Source organism: Onychomys torridus, chromosome 10, assembly GCF_903995425.1.
Source record: "Onychomys torridus chromosome 10, mOncTor1.1, whole genome shotgun sequence".
In the NCBI taxonomy this organism is placed as follows: domain Eukaryota; kingdom Metazoa; phylum Chordata; class Mammalia; order Rodentia; family Cricetidae; genus Onychomys; species Onychomys torridus.
Window position 1 is genome coordinate 60,349,401 of NC_050452.1, and position 20,579 is coordinate 60,369,979.

Sequence of the window (20,579 nt, forward strand, 5' to 3'; positions counted from 1 at the left end):
TATCAGGAAATTAACATAAGCAGTAAAAGTAGCAACAAACAGGTACACACGAGGAAAAGAGTACATCCAGCACTGGTTTTAGAGTTTTCATGAAATAATCTGAGGAACTTGACAAGCAGAGATGATAGGTTCTGGTTTTATTTTGCTTTGTTTGTTTTTATGTCTCTCTTTCCCCAGCAAACAGACAGAAGGGTGAAAACAAAGCCCTAGAGAAAGAGAAGTCCAGCATACATTTTGGAGAAGGAACAAAGCTATCTACCCTGTAGACAGTCTGCACAAAAATAGTAACATCGAAGGGCAAACCCCGGGCTGATAGCCGAGTGTAAAGACACCACCAGGAGGCTGTGCACAGGCATGTGGGCTTTGCTCAGTGTGTCCACTGTAAGCCATGTGAGAATTTTGAGTAAGAAAGCTGAGTATTAGAGGAATTACCCTAGCAACCCTCAGAAATATGAATAAAGCATGGAAATACTTATGCCAAGACAAGAGCTACTACTAGTGTTGAGCAAATCCCTTTGCTCCGGGAATATTTTTAACTCATTTTCTCAAAAGCTCCTGAACTTGGTGTTGCTATGATGGCCCTGCTTACAAGTGTGGATACTGAGGCACGATGATATGACATAATGCATATAAGATCTAGGAGGTTTTAAACCGGATTTGAACTTCTAATCACCCCACTCACTGCACTTTCTGTGCCCCTTGGTCTCTTCTCTTTGGTCCTTAGGTTGCTCATCTGTGGAGTAAGAGACTTATGTAGATGAGTTCTACTCTGGGTTCTGTTGTTCCTTTTCATGTGTTTTATTTTGCTTCAATCAGTTCTTCATTCTGGGACTGATCTACCTATTTAGGCAGTATTGAGAGGGGGGAAAACATGTACACGACACAGAACATGCAAAGAATGTTTGCTTCATTTCTTTTCCTTCTCAAACTTTTTATGGCACTGATTTTATGTCAACCGTTTTCAAAAATCATGCAAGGTAATAAATGCTAAATACATATATTATTACGTTGAAATTGAAGCCAGTGAGAAAGGAGGTAACTGCTAAACTCTCAAATATTAGTAAACAGCGTGAATATTTATCACTTTGATAATATCATACTTTGAAATACTAGTTACTACTCAAATCGAATATTAGTTTGCAATGAGCATTCCAATGAAGCGACTCATTGAAAAGAACAGACCCATAACGAACCACGCCGGAAAGCACTCCTTGGAATTAAATACACACATTTGTTTTCTCGGAAGAGTAAAGCTCGGTCAGAAACTGCTGAATGCAAGCTGTCACTGCCTGTGGGCGGTTCAGGCATTCCTTTTTCCTTGCTTCTCACAACAAGGTGCTCAGGTCCTGGCTGCAGCAGGAGTCCAGCTTCGCTTCCACTGTTTCCAAGGCAACTGACCAGCCCTAAGATTCCACTGACGAGTGAGGTGTGGAGTCCTGGGGGCGCTGCTTCTGTTGCCCGCCAGGCTTGCTCCGGACCTGGAGACCTTCTTGGTTTTCCGCGATCTGAGCACTACTTCTTCACGCATGGCTGTCTCCTTGTGGGAGAGTGATAACAAGGACTCTGATCTGATAATTCTGATCTGACAGGCTCGACTTTATCGGGGCTGCCACTTCTGGCCTTGGATACAGCAAACAGGATGACTGCTCTCTCTCTCTCTCTCTCTCTCTCTCTCTCTCTCTCTCTCTCTCTCTCTCTCTCTCTCCTCTCTCCTCTCTCCTCTCTCCTCTCTTTCCTCTCTCTCCTTTTTCTCTCCCTCCTCTCTCCCAGCTCTCCTCCTCCCTCTCCAGCGGTAGCCTTCTTAATGTAGTTTAATGGCTTTACAAAGAAAGCCAGGGTGAGGAGCGCTTCTCAGTGGCTGTGGCTGGACCATGACCTAGCTGACCATGAACTTGGAGGGGCTTGAAATGATAGCAGTTCTGATCGTCATTGTGCTTTTTGTTAAATTATTGGAACAGTTTGGGCTGATTGAAGCAGGTTTAGAAGGTAAGGGAGTGCTTTTCAGTCACTTAAAAATATCCTGTTTTGCAATTTAAAAAAAAAATTCTCTAAGAGAATGTTAGAGGCACCTGAAATGAGAACAGAGAAATGTGATTCTGGGCTGGACATGCAGAAAAGCAGGTTTCTCAGGGTAGGGGAGATTAACAAAATAAACTTTTGGCAAGTTGTGGTGATGTTGTCACAGCAAGAGAATGTTAAAACACTGTGAGCAGCACTTAAAATCTAGAATCAAAGCTGAAGAATAAGGGTTGATGATATGTGTCAGCTCATATTCAGAGCGTTTGGTCCCTGTTGTTGTATTTTGTTGGATTTTGTACAGAATATCCTCTTCTGATTACAGCAGCAAATTGTATTTGTGTATGTTGTGGGGTGCACTTGTTTCTTGTATGCAAATGCACTCATCGGCTAGAACTGGATATGCATTTAGAAATTCTTATGGTTTAAGACACTGAGGAAGAAGCTTTCTCCTAAGGTAGTCTGCAGGAGTGTTGTTGTTATCTGCTTTACAATCTACTGGAGACTCCATGGAGAAATGAGACTCCAACTCATGTGACAGATTCTAAGGGCTTCTAAACAAGCTTTGGCTTGGCAAGTGTTGATATTTATGTTCATTAGAGGCTGATCTCCCGTTCTTAATCGTCTCCACTCCCTTTAAAAGTGAGGTGTTTTTCTTGCCTGTATCTTTCCATGGACTGAATGTGTCTCAGAGAATCTGAGTAAATTTTTAGTATATTATCTTATTCCTCAGAATGTATTTGAGATATGTTAGTGTTCAGCCAGTCATTGTTTCTCAAAAGTTGGCAGTGCAGTTTTTAAAAGCATCTTGTTCTGGTGCTTGACAGTGTTGCCATAGTATTCTCACTTGAAGTTTTAAACTTGAGTAAACAAAAAGAATGTTAGCAACGTCTTTATATCTTCACCTAATCCAATCCTCTCAGAAAGGCTGCCACAGTACGACATAAATGTGATTATTTTTACAAATAGCAAACATCAAATTAAAGTAAGTGTGTCACTCTGATGTAGGTTACCAGAAACCTACATTTATAACTCATTGGGAGCAGGAGGGAGTGGAAAGCAAGGTTTATTAAAGTAATTTTAATGGAACTTTGCAGAGTGCATATTGTGGTTCTTTCTGAAAGGAATATTTGGTAGTTTCAAAGTGAGGAAAAAAAACAACTAAATTTTGGAAATGATCAATGTCTTTAAAATTGACTTGATTTTGTATATTTTCATGAAACTAGTAACTTTTTTGGGCTTCTTTGTGCATTACTGTAATTTTACCTGATGGTTATGACTGGGGCATCACATCTTGATGTGGTGGATTTTATGCTTTCTTCTCTTTGAGACAGCAAGCTTCAAAGAACACTATCAGAATTTCTAGCTCTTTGGAGGGATTGGTTATATCTTATTTTATGCTAGAGGTGTGGTCCTTCTTTACACTCTTAGGTTCATGGTATTCATTCTAGTTTTTGTGATGATGCCTACTCTAGTGTTAAAATTGTTTGTTTCAGGATCATAAATATCACCTGTCAGACAATAACTTAGGGTTGTTCCTCCTAAGGGCTGTTAATCTCTGTGAAAGTATTCAGTATTTTTTTCCATTATTACTTGAATTCAAATCTGTACTGATCAGCATGGACAGTTTCTGTCTTGAATTTTATATTGTATTGTTAGTATTATTGTTCATATTGTATTAACACTGCAGAGAGAATTTGATTCTTCTAAATGTCACTATGAATCTCTGATTTCTGGTATTTGCTCAGAAGTATTTTAGAATGGTAAAAATGTTCATAACCATACTAAAGTGGAATTATACATAGTATGTAAAAGTTAGGGAATGTGTAAAGAAATGGTGTCTTTTATAGCTGAAATATTTATTAGAATTATTTCAATTCCAATTTAAGAGTCAGAAAACTTTCTAAAGAATATACAAATTAATTCCTGGAGATATGATATAAATAAGTTGATTATATAGCTCATTGTATAGTTTGCATACATACTCTAGAGTTACAGCCTAAGTTTAATTAATGAAGAGAATAAACAGCATTTAACATTAAAGTAACAATTTGCCCATGTCCTGAAACCTTCATACAAACAAGGAAACACTGATACTCATTTCATTCAGATCTCTTTACCCACAGGAGTTCCTTTCCCAGCATGCCACACGTCCTAGTTGGAGGATATGGACTTGTTTTGTCATTCTTATTTCTATTTGTAGACATGCCCTATAAAGGAACTTGAGACTAAGTAGGGAAAATTGAACTTGGTTAAAAATCAAGGATGATTTTTTTTTAAAGGTTATCCTAAATGTTTAAAACTTTTCATTTCACTTTGCAACTGTTCTATAGTGTGGGCCTCACTCAAAATGTAGTTTGAATTTATTAATATTATTAATGATGTCTATTAGGTTGTATTCTGGAGGGCAGAGAAAATATAATATTTATATAGCATATCTTATTTTCAATCTATGTCTAATAAATGTACTTTAGAATAAAATTGTTAATATAAAGGTTTAAAGAGTTTGTATTTGCTTCTTTCCAAGTGCTTTAGGTTTCCATTTCTTGGGGAAAACTGGGGATGGTACCATTGAATACCCAATGTTCTGCTGTCTGATTCTATATATAACACATTCAAACACATGATGCTCTATGTAGACCCATCACATATTTTCAAGCAAAAGATTGATATCTGGCAGGTGAAATTATTTCATTTGATAAACAATAGTCAAAGTACTGATGTTTACATCTCCTCTGTTATTCCCTGAGTTTCTACCTTATAAGTCAAGTTTACCTCTCTCAGTTTAAGATGAGAAAGTTGGGATTGAAAATCTCCAAAATTCTATAGGTCTACCAGGTAACTATGGATTGATAATTTATAAAACATATATTCTTTTAAAGACAGAGTAGCAATGGCCTACTTTGTAATAGGTAAACAATGTAGCCATTAGACTAATCTTCCTTTTATGTGGTAGGCTAATTCATCATACCCCAGGGAAGTGTTTATTCCATTTTCAGAGAACAGAGAAATATAAGTTCCTATATTTACAGATTTTGTTATTTCAAGCCATTATTTCAGGCACATTCTGATCATTTAGTTTCTCAAAATTTATGCAGAATTTTAGTAACAGATAGGCATATTGTATTATACTTATATTTTTGTAATTTAGGTAAACTTCAATAAGACTCCTTTTTAATGAAATAATGTTAGCTAAAGAGATAGCGCAGGAGTTTAGAATATTAGCTGGTCTTCCTAGATTAGATTCCCAGTATCCACTTGGCGTCCATAATCATCTATAACTCCAGTCACAGGGTATCTGCCACCATTTTCTGGCCTCCTTGAGTACTAGGCACACAGGACCCACAGACATATATTCAAACAAAACACCCATAGAGATAAAAAATAAATAAATTTAAAAAACAAAAGTAATATTAACATCAGACTGGTATGCATATGAAACAATAGTGCTAACTTGAGCAAAGTTTTAAGGATAAAAGATAAAGTCAGTGGCTCCTTTTTTATATTGATTGTTCTTTGCACTAGTTGAGTAGTTCAGGAAACTACAAAGCTATGAGAGTTTGGAATACGCCTAAAATTTCACAACACAAATTGCCTCTTCTCCAGTCATAAAAATGAAAGTAGTTTTCTGTTAACTCATTTCAGAGAAAAATTGAATCAAAATTTTAATGGCACAGCTATTTCATTATCTCTATATGCTGTACTCGGCTGTGAAAATATATACATTTCAACCAAATACATTCAAAATGATGGTAAAGTATTACTGAATGAAGAAAGAACAATCCTCATATCAAGCTACAGTATAGAGCAATTTTTAAAAAAAATGTATTAAAAGCAAGTAAAAAAGAATGCTCATAGTCACTCTGTCTTACAAAAAGACAGAAAAACTCATGATCTGTGTCCCCTTTAAAATCAGCATAAAGCTTCTTTTCTTGTATTTACTCATTTTGCTTTATTTAACAGATATGAGTAATAAGTATTAAATAGTAGCATATATTCAAGAATAGACTTTTGAAAAGTAAGTCATTAGTTCTTCCATGCTGCTCTTGACAAGTATGGTGTTAGATATGTAGTTTTGGACCAACTACAAATCCATACTATCTGTCCATGATCACCATCATGCTTACTGGTGATCATGTGACAGACTGGGGTATTGGTATGGGAGGATATTATTCCTACCTGAAACTGTTAATTGAAACTCATAAAGAAGAAATTTTTAAAAATCCTAGCATCCTGCTTCAAAAAATATAATGAGAAGCCAAAGGTGTTTTCATGTATTGTCTGAGAAAAGCCCTTTCTAAACTGTAACATTTAAGAAAATAAAAGTCCTTGACTATTTTAACATATCATCTTTTAATGCCATATAGGAATGGACTTAAGGGATATTTTCAACATTTGACATTTTGGTGACCCCCTTATAGTGAATATTTCTGTATTATTAAAACATTAATACCTAAAGCATACTAATGGACAAATAAAAATAGTGCACTTAGAGGTTACACCTAGAGGATGTAGAGTCATTTTGTGTGAATTAAAATAACAACTTCAATTTTTTTTATTCATCCTGGGATTTTAAACTATTATTTGACCTCCTTATGGATATATTTGCATTCCACTATATTTATAACCTATAAAATTACCATAAATAATTTAATACATGGTTTTACTGAGAATTAAATGGAAAGCAGGCTAATGTTAAATAAAAATTGTTAACATAATAATAAATCATAATGTAGATATATTAAACTATAGTTTCAGCATATTAATTGTATAGTGTATTAGATTTCATCTCAGTTCTATGAAGTAAGTGTTCTCATCTTAGATATGAGAAAAAATGGTAGCTAAGTGTGAATGAGCCCATAACTTGTAAAATTGAAATTCAAACTCAGAACATCAAATTCCAAATCCTGTTTTATAATCCTAATACACCACACAATATGATGTTATGATGGCAATGACCAATAATCTTGTGACAGGGATAAGATGTTAGATTGGGCATCCATAGTAGCCAGACTCTACAAACCTTCATTGAATACAACACGCTAGATTAAAAATGCCATAAGGAAGCTTCTGAAGTCTGTCTTATCAAATAAGTAAAACATTTATAGGTTACTGGATGAAAATGGAGGCAGAAGTAGTATAAATGCCCACTTGAAAACTGATGCCTGGCTGTCTCTCTTTGTTTGGGAATGATGGGAAGATTAATGGAGACAAGTGGCTTGCCATTCTTGAGACAAGAGGAAATTCAGTGTGAGATACTGCTTGCATCCAGTGTGGAGATATTTTAATGAAAGAATTTGAGACATATAGGGTAGGTTGATTGGCACACTGGCATCTATAACAAGATGATGCATATGGTAGTAAGTTGCATTCTAAAGTAAATGCACTCAAAACTGATTAGGAGATGAAGATAGCCTCATTTGAGTTTGGAGTTCTGATTGGGACAGTTGTGAATGTAAAATATTTATTCTAGGCTCTATTTAAAAAAAACAAACAAGCAAAACAAAAACAAAAAGAAACGCAGATGACTCTAGCTACCTGGGACAGAATAAAGGGTGGAGTGAAAACCAACTTCAGTTAAGAACTTGCAAACAGGACTAAAGGAGGCTGCAGAAGCCTTTCCCAACTCTTGCTGTCAAATATGCAAGAATTCAGGTGTTGTTTCTATTTTGTAGAAGGCTAGCTGAAGACTTAGGCAGAATGAGAATGTGCTTAAGATCACAAGGGAATAGCAAAAAAGTCTAGATTGGTTTCAGAGTTATAATAGTGGCACTGATCCAAGTAGCATTCATTGGGCTACAGAGAGTAAATACTTCAACCACGAGAAAAATAAATAATAGTCATATGTGATACAATCATTCTCTACAGAATTTTCCTATGCATTTTAAAGTTGTTTGGGTTTTTGCATACAGCTTTATATAGATGCATTTTGAAAGCATGGCTATGATAATCAATTGAAACTATGAAGAATAAGGGAAAATAAGTGAAGGTGTATCTGCAATTTACATAATTGAAGCTTTGACTTATCAAGGCTGCACAGAATGGAATCAGAAATTACCTGAATCAAATCAATCATTCCATATACGAAGAAACTGAGTCCGAGAGAGATGGAAATGCCTGTTTTCATCAGTACGACTTTCTTTAAAGAAAAATAGAATGAATTATACTCAGAAGATCAACTTTAAGCATGATCTGAATTCTATAAAATCCTTATCATAATTGAAACTTTCCTGTTCTTCTAGTGGACCAATCTGAAGTCTGGCGTTCTAGCAATCTGATGACAGTGATGTTGTTTGCCAGTGTATCAATCCTCATTAGATACAGATGCAGCATAGAGAGCTTTGAGCTGAATTTGTCGACCATAAACTGAAGTGTTTTACATCATTAAGATTTGTCTGTTTAAGTTTTATAGTAGATATTAATTACTGCATGATAGTATACATAAGTAGTGGCCCAGGGAATGAAGTTCTATAATGCCAAGGTTAAATTCCAAACACATATATTCATATCGTCATTCTTAATGTTCATTATTCTAATTATTAAAATTGGAGAGCTCACCAGTTTGCTCTGATGCCATAATTTTACGGTCAAAGGCATGATGACACATGTCTATACTCTTCTCAGTAATGACGAAGAAGCTAAAGAATTACAAATCTGCACCCATCCTATCTACATACTGAGTTCCAAACCAGTATGGATTATATACATAGTAACATATGTCTAAAACAAAACAATAGCTTGAGGTGTACCTCTGTGGTAGGGCACTTGCCTAGCATGAATGGGGGCCTTGTTCTCATTCCCAGCACAAACAAACAAACAAATAAAGAAACAAACAAATCACTGCCATTAAACATGCTGTTGGAGCCATGCCTTTAGAAAGCATTTGAATAGGTCTGGAGGCTTATCATCAAGACAAACCTTGTTTCTAATATATAAATTGTATGTTTTAGTTCTTATATAGCAGTCATGGAATTCAAATGCTCAAAGTACAGACTCTAAACCCAAGGCAATTAGATCATTAATTATGAAGTACCAGCTCTAGCATTATGTCCTTGAGTACAAACCACGATCTTCTTTACCTCACTTTCCTTTTATCTTAAGTTGATATTGTCACTACACTTCTGACTGTTCTTACATGGCTTGAGATGAGTTGGTATTTATATGTGTTAGAAGTCTGCCTACTATTATAATAAATTATTTGTGCTTTTCCATTATAGACAGTCACCTTACCACTCCATCCAAACAATAGAGACCAACACTTAACATTTGAAACCAGAAGCTACACTCTTTGATTGCCAAGGAAGTGAGAGCTATGCATGTGGGATTCAATGATTCAAAAACCAAGTTAACTTTGTCTGAAGAATGGTTGCTAATGGAACGTTGTTGATGCTTAACTGTATTGAACTTAAAATAAGTTTTGATGGCTGCTTCTGTCATCAAAGACATAATTCACTACCTTTCTTCAAAATTAAGAATGAGACCCTTTCATGATATGTGTGTAAGATCATTAGTTGAGAAACTTTAAGATGTCACCTCTAAGATTCCACATGGAGACAAGGGTATAGTTGAAAGCAAAGTAGGTGAGACCTCTTTTCTTTTAATGCCGTCTAATAAATGTCAAGGTACTAGCTATAAAAAATACGTACCAGATGCAAAGTTGTTCATTTATTTACTCATTTGCTTAATACATGTCTATACAATGGTCCATGTGTTATTCTTTTTTTTGTTTTTTTTGTTTTTTGGTTTTGTTTTTTGTTTTTTGTTTTTTCGAGACAGGGTTTCTCTGTATATATAGTTTTGCACCTTTCCTGGAACTCACTTTGTAGGCAAGGCTGGCCTTGAACTCACAGAGATCTGCCTGCCTCTGCCTCCCAAGTGCTGGGATTAAAGGTGTGTGCCACGACCGCCCAGCATATGTTATTCTTAACATATTTAACTCACAGTAACAAACATATTTCTAGCTCTTGTAAATATACATTTGAAGAAACAAGACAAAAAGATAAAAGAATATATATATGTAATCTAATATTTAATAAAGAACAATGTAGATGATCATAAGTAGAAAAATATGGCTCTGTGACAGAGTAATAGAATAAAGGCATTATGGTAAACTAGCTTGTATGAAAATTCTTGAAAGAAATGAATTCCTGAGATACAAAAGAAAACCTCTGACAAGGATTCCAGGCAACAGTCTTGCACAGTTTCAGAACTGTCAGTTAGGAATTTCTGTACTGAGGAGCTGAGAGTGCAGTTAGTTGGAAGATTGTAGGCTTGTAGGTTAGAGATAGGAGCAACACATTTGAGTTAAGGTGATGCCATATTGAACTATTCCAAGTCTCAGGGATTTATTTTAGATCCTGGGAAGCCACTGAAGTAGTGAGTTTGTGTCATCTCTAGACAGTTATTGTAGCTTCTGTTTAACCGCTGGTATCAGGTTTTCTATAGTGGCTAACAGCTCAAGTCCTTATATGGAGCCGTCTCTGTGATACCTCACTGGCAGACATTTGTCAGGATGTGGAATCATTGTCTCTTGTCAAACTCCCTTTATCTGGAACAAGTGTCTGACCTTTACTGATCTTTACAAGGTGCTCATGTCCAAAATCATCTTTATTAAGCAAAGTCTGATCATCTGACTACCACAGAGTGGGAGCAGATCTTGTCTTCCTTTTTAACAGGCAGTTTCAACACCATGGTATAAAGCACAACTTTTAATTGCATCATTAGAAAATGTATCAAGTGTCTTAATATGACCTATCTAGAGAAGAGATTTTGAAAAGCCAAATCCACTTCCTTGGGTGTTTGCCATGGTGAAAGTATCAGGAGAGTGTAGGTGAAAATATGACTTGCACAAAAAGAAAATCATATTGCTTCCCTTATGTAGCTTCTCCTCTCTCACATATGAATTTCAGTGATAAGTATCTAAATTGGGCATATTCCAAATTGATATGAGAATAATACATTTACTTCCTCAGCTATTTATATTAAAACATAATTTATGGAACTAACAAGATTTATGGAATTGTTGCCTAACCTTTCTCATTTTATGCATAAATTGAGACCCAGGAAGGTTAATAGAATCATTAGAAATCACAACACTGTTTAGTAGCTTAGATACCATAATAACTACACCATTTATGATATAACAATAATTATATTCTAGATGAGGAGCTGAGCATTTAACATATTTTAGTATCTAATTTTTGCAAAGCTCTGTAAGAATAATCCTATTAGCCATAATTATAGAAATGCTGACTCTTTATTTACTTAACAATATATTTTTTAGATTTTTTTTCATACTATTGCTCTTTTCTGGTCTTATTATCTTATTCTTAAGCATGGGTAATGGAATTTTCTGGTGCACAGAATCAAGGTATCAGATGAAAACAGTAGCAGGCCACAATGCTGTGTCACAGAATATGGGGGCTAGGGATACACCTTTGGTTAAGTAGTCAGTAAAGACTCTATTCTCATTGTTGAAGGTCACTGATGATTAAAAAGACACAGTAGAACCCCAATTGTAAAGTACTCATGCTGCAGGCAAGTATAAACCCATAGAGTGTGGGTCTCAACTCAAGGAAATTTCTGGAATAATAGAAAAGAGTGGGCATTGCATCAGGTGCTAATGTGATCAACAGCATGTTGAGAAGTATTTTGTTGACCATTTTTCATGCACTGTCATCAACAATACATGTATAACTCATGTTGACTACAATATTTATGAGGAAGTCATGATTGAAATTTTACCCAAAGAGAAAGCATATGAATGTATGTTCATAAAGTTTCAGGCATGGGATATCATACTCAGAAATGGTCAAGATGCTATTTGAATCCAGCTTGTTTTCTTAGAGAGCAAAGATTCTCAGGCAACTTGAACCTGCTACCCAGGCAGAGGCACATAGTAGGCTGAAATAGATTTGTTTTGAAGCAATTTAAGCTTACACAACAAAACCTTTGTAGTGCCTGGAGACCCTTTCCATTAACATTGAAACATAAGTATTAAAACCCCATACCATGCACATTTTAAACGTATGATTTTATTTATTTTTGTTTCTTATAACCCTCACTTCCTCAAGTTATATATTCTTCAAATCAAAAGAAAAACAAAACAAAATGCATGCCCATGAAATGTCACTGCTGTGATCCTGAAAGATCTTGCCATTTCTGCAGTGATTAAAAACTATGCTTTGGACACAGAGGACAAGATCCAGTCTTGCTACATATGAAGTTTCCATTAGGTTTCCACATGCCTCTCTTCAACTTCATGCCCCACCTGACTTAAGTCTGACAGAATGTGATGTGCTTATTTGACAATATACTATGCCATGCTTTGCTGACTGTAGAGGGCATGTAGTGCTCTTCCCTATTGGACAGGCCCATTCACTTATTAGGCTTGAATCTATGAGGTATCTTAACACCTTTCTGAAGCATGGCAAAGAAGAGCAAGCAAAGATTTTCCCATCAGATAGGCATGTACTTGAGTCCTTCCCCCTTCACTTACAATATGATCTACAGCAACTAACTTGACCCCAAGTTGAGCTTTAGTTCATCAGGCTTCAGTGGATTGTTGTTGTGAAGACAGATAAGATGGATGGACAATGATTGGATCTTCTTGCTAATATGTGCTCTAATAAATGACTGTTAACTGTTAAGTCACAGTGTAAGAAGCCACTGAGAAAATTAGGTTAGTATCATTATGTTACAGAAATGTTATCTAGATGTATGCTGCTGAGGTGAACTCTATAGATATCCATGCCACTGTTTGTTCTCATTTTGAAGAGATGAGATCTTTAATGTCCACAAATGCCTACTTTTCATTCATTGAACTATATTTACTGAGCTTCTGTGTATTGTTCTAGTGTTGTGGTACCAAGAGGAATATACTGATGACATCCCTGATACAGTAGAGTGGTTGGCTTTGCTTACAGAGAGAACTGTCATATTCTGTGGTCAGTCAGATAGCAGAGACTATCTGTGGACACAACAGTACACTCATAAAATGTTAACCTGACTGATTGCCTTTCTTCTTCCTTATTCCAAAGCTGAAGGAGGACACATTTGTGAGGTGGAGAATATGGATGTTTTAGGTAAAGAAAATACAATAGTGTGACTCGAGCCTGGGGGAAGTGAATTTACGGAGCAAATATGAGAAAATTGCCAAGGAGTACAGCATGCTCACTTGAGATTTGTAGTTATTCCTTGAAAAGAAGCCTCTTATGACTCACATAAAGTATGTTCTTTCTTGGGTCCATTACAGCAAGATTTAGTTTACTAGTCATGTTCAAAGACAAGGCAGAGCCACATTGGAGAATAGAAAAATATTGAGGCAATAAGAGCCTTCTTGTCAGCACACGAGTATGCCTCAGTTTCCAATATGAAAAAAATAGGTACAGCATATCAGATCATAGAGACAAAGCCATGGAAAATTAAATTGAACCAGATCAGAAAAGTGTCATCTGTTTGAATGGACAAATGAAAGCCAGTGACGTCTCATTTCTCTATGGTGTATCCACAATGGTACACAATATACCAAAGCAGCCAGAAAGGTTCTCAGCAAGAGGGACTCTGAAAAATGTTGACAAACACAGGCTGATGTGTCATGATAGATATGCTTGATTCTGTAGTGAGACTGTGTTTGAAGTTGCAGATGTTTTTCAGAAAGGTTTTATGTTAGTTTCCTTTCTGTTGTTTTCATAAACTACCCTGACAAGAGAAATTTAGGGAAGACGGGTTCTAATCTGGCTCACTGTTCAAGGGCACAGTCCATCACAGCAGGAAAGTCAAGATAGCAGTATCCTGATGTCATTGTTGGTTGGCCTTTGGTCTTTTGGGGAGCCTGACACCCAGCTCCTAAATAAATCACACATGGAGGCTTATTTTTAATTTTGAATGCCCGGCCTTAGCTTGTCTTAGTTTCTAGTCAGTTTTCTCTAACTTAAATTATCCCAACTACCTTTTACCTCTGGGCTTTTCCTTTTCTCTAACTTCTTTAAATCTTATTCTTACTCCATGGATTGCTGTGTAGCTGGGGGACTGGGCCCTGGAGTCATCCTCCTCCTCTGGTGCTAGATCTTAGATCTCATTTCCCAGATTCCTACCTCTACATGTTCTCTCTGCCTGCCAGCCCCATCTATCTTTTCTCTTGCCTTACTATTGGCCTGTTCTTTATTAGACCATCAGGTGTTTTACACAGGCACAGTAACACAGCTTCATGGAATTAAACAAATACAACATAAACGAAAGTATCACATCTTAAAATAATATTCTACTACACCCTGAAGCCACTGGCCACATCAAATCCACACCAGAAACAGAGCAGTAAATGTGTATGCTCAGTATCTACATAAAAGTGTGAAAGTGTTTAATCACATGAATAATTTATTCAGCACACTGAGTTTAGGAACCACTGAACATTGGGATTTTGTGGCAGGATACAGAATCAGTGACCAACAGATGATGAATTTTCCTAAAGTAAATTCCAATGTAATTTTTAAGTTAAAAAGACAAAATATTTACAATGTAATTTTTTCAGTTAAGACAACAAGTTTTAAAATGGTATACACAATGAAGTCCTCATTAATAAATATGTAGATACAATGGAGCAGCTGAACTCTGACTTTCTGCTTCTTCTTTGAACATGTATGCTTTCCAATACATTCATATAAAAATTAGCTAATTTAGAAAGGATTATATTGATATTATTATATCAATATAAAATTCATATTTTTTTCCAAGAAAAAACACTTTAGAATATAGTAATTTACACATTTTAAATAAATTTTAAAAACATTTTATTTTTGGTTCAGAAAAGTTACTTAAAATTAAAGCCTTCTAAGTCTGTCTTTACCTTAAAAGCAAGAGAATTCAGGGAGTAGCATCTTGGAGCTCACACTCAGTTCTTGAGTATTAAAGTCTTCTTTGTAGCTTTAAAAAATTGTTTCTGGCATAGATGAAGAGCTGTGTTTATGTGTATTGGGATGTCGAGGGAGTTATCAGTGGTTTGTAAAGTGACATTTGGCAGCTGGACTCACCTAAAAGATGTGCTCATTCTCTGCAGCTTCTATGAAAAAGAAAAGTTTTTAGGAGCCAACAATTTTCACTCCTAGGTATGTTTTCCTTCACCTCCTCTGCACCGGAAGTTTGATCTGGGTGAGTGCAGGTTTGGGAGGAAGGATGGAAAGGATCAGGGGGCTTGTTTGTTCTGGCAGTTCTCAACCTCCCCCACTTTGGGGCATAAGTAATTTTCTTTTCCTTGCAGCAGTCAGCTCACAGCTGCCCTCAAGCCATTCATGCAAAACTCAGGTAGGAATTATTTAATGTGGGAAGCAGATTAAAAAGGAAGGAGTGATCAAATGAGACGTTATGGAAGTGCAGAGATTCCGTGAAATGTCTCATTGCAATGGAGTCCTCAACACTTCCCATACATCTTTTTTTTTCTTTTCTTTTAACTTACTTTATATAATTTACTCTAGGGACAATTCAGGTAATTTTTCTTTTTTATTACTAATTTTTTAATAATAATAGCACAGGTTAGACTGCTATAGCTTCCAATTAAAATATTTTGGGGTAGAAAAAAATCTGCTTTAGACTTTATGCCAATTTGAATAAGATAATGGCCGTACTTTCAGAGAACTTAGGCCCGAATCATTTCCCTCATTGTTATTCATGAAGAAACCAGGCCTTATGACCAGTCTCGTCTTTTCAGCCAGACACAATCAATAGGTATTTGATGTTAGTGAATGGGTGTAAGCATCAACCATAGACTTGTAGTAAAGTACAGGAGGACACCTTCTACATCCAATGTATTCATAGGCAGGGAGCCAGTAGGCCATTCTGCATTGACCAGAGTTATACTGGCAGCAGCCAAGAGCAGATTAGACTAGGTATGTCTAATCTGACCACATACTCACTCATGGCTAAACTCTGTAGAATTAAATCTGCTTGCAGGAATCTATTTTCCATAGGTGTAGATGTACTCTGATCCAGCACCAAGTGCACAGCCTCACTTGGCTAGTCCTCTCAAAGATGCACTTGTGTCTTTGGTAGAAAGGAAGATTTACAGAAAGGGTTTGCAGGAATCAAAATAAAACCTGCCATTTCTAGGGCAAATTCAGCTTCTGGTGCTCAATCATGTACTGTCCTCAGCACAACACAATCACTTTTAGACAGGAAGAAAGAATGCTTAATTTAAACTTACTTTTGGTGCTTAGTGAGTATGCATCAATAGGTTACAAGTAAATTATAACTGAGAAAGATAAATACCCATCAATTAATGTTACTGTCATGTTAGTAACTTGGACGAAATTTTTCTTCTAAAACTTTTTTTAATATTAATTGTGTGTAGTTTTCTAGACTTTCCAATAATAAAAGCATAAAAGGAGATGAAGGTGAACATGTTTCAGAAGGAAAGTGAAATAGCGGGTGTCCTTGTAACTCTTTTATAGGTCACTGAAATAGGTTTAAATTAGTGGTGAATGCTGTGTATGTTCTTCTTTCTTATGCCATAGGGAAATAAAAATGTTTCAGGAATGGAGTTGGAGAGATGGTTCACAGGTAAAGAGCACTTGCTGCTCTTCCAGAGGTCCTGAGTTCGATCCCCAGAAGTCACAGAGTAGCTCATAACCATCTGTAATGAGATCCCGTGCCTTCTTCTGGCCTGCAGGCATATACACAGGCAGAACTCTGTATATGTATGTGTATATTCATATATAAAATGAATCTTAAATAAAATGTTTCAAGGAGTCAGTCTGATGAGTAAGTGAAATAGTATGCCTGGTATGCCTTGCATAACTGTTTATTGTTTAACTGTGACAGTATTGAGACATCATAAGAACACATTCTCTTTTTCACCAGTAGGTAATGATTATAAGACATAGGGCATCTTGTTTAGTATAGGTTTCTTTTTCAGATGTGTGCACATGTGCTGGTGTGACTGTATATAGTAGCATTTATATCCACAGTTATACCTCTCATTTCCAAAATAAATACAGACTCCAGTCATTGCAACATTCATGAATAAAATCTGAAGTCATTAGAATTTTTATCTATCTCTTCTCTAATTTGTACAATGTTTCTGGAAGAAAGGTCATTTCTAAAATGTTTTCAGGAGAATTCAAAGGTTAGGCATGTTTTAGAGGGCAAGATTACTATGCAATGGATCTGTGGACACCCTATAGTGTAGGGCTTTAAAATTCAAAGCACACCAGAACATATTAAACGTGTTAAGAAAGCTTGTAAGCCAAGCAGTCTGCGTTTGTTTAATCTAAACAATGTTTGCATCCTATTAACCTCCTACAGAATACTTTTGAGAGATGTATTAAGCTATTTGCCACACAGAAGAAAAAATGAAAAGAGCATGAAAAATAAATCTAAAGTGCATAGATTAGATCCTCAAACTTGTCCTGTGTTCGATTCACATTATCATCATCATCATCACTATTTGATTATTATTATGGCTTGTTTTAATTGTGTCTCAATTCTCTTATCCAATACAAGAGTTTAACATTTTCTTTTCAAAAGCCCACAGTAAAATTAAATAATGGGTGAGATGTATAACAGTGATGCAGCTTTTGCCTTCATCCCTCTCCTCTGATGAATGGGGAGATATTTCCAGAGGTTTCCAAACGCATCAGATTCCTAGGGGATTATCTGGAAAATTTGTCACTAAGGAGAAATGCTTCTAACTGAGGACTGAAATAAGATAAAATCTCCCACTCTTTTTGAAAGATTCCCTTTTCAGTGAAAATACTTCTAGAAACTGCTCTGTCTCATAGGACTCTCCTAAGTAGTAAACAGAGCTCCCCATTTTGTCATTTTTGTAGTCAGATTGGGATGCCCTCTCTTATACACTATTTTAATTTTTATCTGTTCAACAAATTATTATGTCATAAGAATCAGGTATGGCATCCTTCACACAGGCAAGTATCTAACACAGCATTTTACTCTGTACATGAGAAGCATTGTTGATAGAATCCAATCACACATTTCATTTGCTCCACATACTCTGATCAGTTGGATTCTAATTCCAATATTGAGGTCTATAAAACTGGCTTTCAAAATATGCAAAATAAAGCGATAAGGGGAAATAGAGACATGCATGGTAAGTAGAAGGCACTATGAAACATTATCTTCACATCTGCATTTAAATGGAAAAGAAACTGAATGAGGGGAGTGAAAATGGAAATATAGGTTCAAAGTCCTGCAATGAACAGTTTTCATTTAGGGTCCTTGCCATTCCTTATGAACAGTCTTCTTATCATTGCATTGTATCATTCCAAACCAAGCTAGTCTTTACTTCATGCAGAGCTGCATCACAGGCACTTGTTTTATTGCTTCCTAACTTTTTAGATCCTGTAGTTTCCTGGCTTCTTTTCCCATGGCAGATAGTTGCTTGTTCATGGCTTGCTAACATCAAAGTTTTCTTTATGATTTTAAACCTGATTTTAAAAAAGCTAAGCATTTACAGTAATTTCTCAGAAATCCAAACTGCCTTATTTAGAATAAACGGTGATTTGGACACTGAACTGAGAATCTGAACAGATATTTATTCATAGAGCATGCAAATGCGTTAGTCTAAATAAGACTGGGAATGAGGAATATTTAAAATGCTGACATTAGTAAACTGTTTTAAAGCAACCTATAACTTGCTCAGACATCATTTAAATAATGCTGGTAATTAAAATTACTTTTATCCATTCATTAAAAGTAAGATAAAAGGGTGCCAGATTGGCTTTACTTTGTTATTCTAGTTTGAAGTAATACACAATTTAAAAATAGATGCTAACAGATCAACCTAGGGCATCTAGAGAAGAGGAACTGTCCATTTGTGTCTGTTTTAAAGGCAAAATACACCAAAATGTAAGGTGGAAGATAAGGAATGGATGGAAAACACTGATGAATCAATTTAAACTAATGGAGGTTGAATCTCAGGTATTCTCTGACTAAATAGAGGATCTAGCTCAAGAACCTAAAGGATGCCAGGGTGCCTCTTAGTACCAGCTCAGCTCCATGGTAACCATGGAACTCCTGTCTCTGGCAGATGTTTTATGATGGGTGTTTGCTGAGTGACATCCCTGATGACTATCTCTGAAGAATTACTATAGAGTGATTGCAGTTAAGGTATAGAGGAAACCCCATACCCTATGCAATTTCTGGACCTGATAAAAAGAAGGTCCATTCCCTGCCTCAATGCAGGCTAGCTGCTAATCACCTACTAGTTCATTAGGGATCCTCATAAATCAGACTAAGAATTCAACTAAAAGATTCTGACACCTGCCTTTTTTCTCTGACTTCCTCCATTTCACCCCATCATTCCTCAGGATCATTCTCTCTATAAGCCCTGTATACAGGAAGCCTGTTTCAGGTTCTGTTTCTAACTTACTAGGCTCAGGACATTTGTTTCACTATATTTCAGCTTTATATTGTTTAGATTATTCTGTTTAGATTATTCACCAAGTAAGATGTACCCAGCATCATGGCCAACCCTAAGCAAGAAATCTGTAAGGATGGTTGCTTCTGTGATTATTAAACTTTAATTTAGTATTATTCTTTGTATTAATGGCAATGTGTTGATGTATCAAACCACCTTTTAAAAAGTAAAATGATTTAGCTCAGTGGTAGAGCACTTGCCTAGCAAGTGCAAGGCCCAGTGCAAGGCCCTGGATTTGGTACTCAGCTCTGGCAAAAAAAAAAAAAAAAAAAAAAAAAAAAAAAAAAAAAAGTAAAATGATTGTAATGGTTAATATAGATTGCCAAGTTGACCTGATTATGTAGCACCTAGAAGATTATCAAAGCTGTGACTCTAAGTGGCCTTTCAGAGACAATTGCATCAGGAGAGCTCTGACCTAATGAATGGATTGATCAGTTGATGGATTCAAAATGTGATGACATTATTGGGAAGTGATAAGAAGTAGGAGGGGTACGTGAGATGAAGTATGTTGCTAGAGTTTTCCTGCCTGGCCCACAGTCAGGACAAATCTCTCTCACCCGCCAGACACTCAGACCCAACCAAGTAAACACACAGAAACTTATATTGCTTACAAACTGTATGGCCGTGGCAGGCTTCTTGCTATCTAGTTCTTATATCTTAAATTACCCCATTTCTGTTAGTCTATAAGTTGCCACGTGGCTCATGGCTTACCAGTACCTTACACCTTGCTTCTCATGGCAGCGACTTGCAATATCTCTGCCTCTGCCTTCCTGTTCCCAGAATTCTCTTCTCTGCTTCTCCCGCCTATACTTCCTGCCTGGCAACTGGCCAATCAGCATTTTATTTACACAGAGTGAGATCCACAGCACTTCCCCTTTTGTTTTGTTTTTTTTTTTTAAAGGAAGGTTTTAACTTTTACATAGTAAAATTACATATAACAAAACAATTATCAAGCAAGAATTACAGTTACAATATTAAAGAACATATCCTATCTATCTTATATTTGTGAGTCTAAGGTTTTATATCTAACTTAGTTTTTATTATAACTGAGGAAATTATATCTAGTGTTCAACCACACCAAAGACCTCAGAAGGATGCAGAGGTAGAAGTAGGTCACAAGAGAGTTTTATGAAAGTGA

The 20,579-nt window shown here is 36.1% G+C and overlaps 1 protein-coding gene across 4 annotated transcripts in view; it reads left to right on the plus strand.

Moving 5' to 3' along the window:
- Positions 1 to 20,579, plus strand: part of Kcnip4 (potassium voltage-gated channel interacting protein 4) — a 1,106,582-nt gene that overhangs the window by 606,009 nt on the left and 479,994 nt on the right. Inside the window, exon 1 of one of the 4 annotated variants that reach the window (XM_036200430.1) lies at positions 1,767 to 1,986. The exons of the other annotated variants lie outside the window; for them this stretch is intronic. Within the exon in view, the coding sequence (XP_036056323.1) occupies positions 1,887 to 1,986 (100 nt within the window). The 5' untranslated portion in view covers positions 1,767 to 1,886. Of the gene's footprint in view, positions 1 to 1,766; positions 1,987 to 20,579 lie in introns of those variants that run through there. 4 annotated transcript variants of the gene reach the window in all.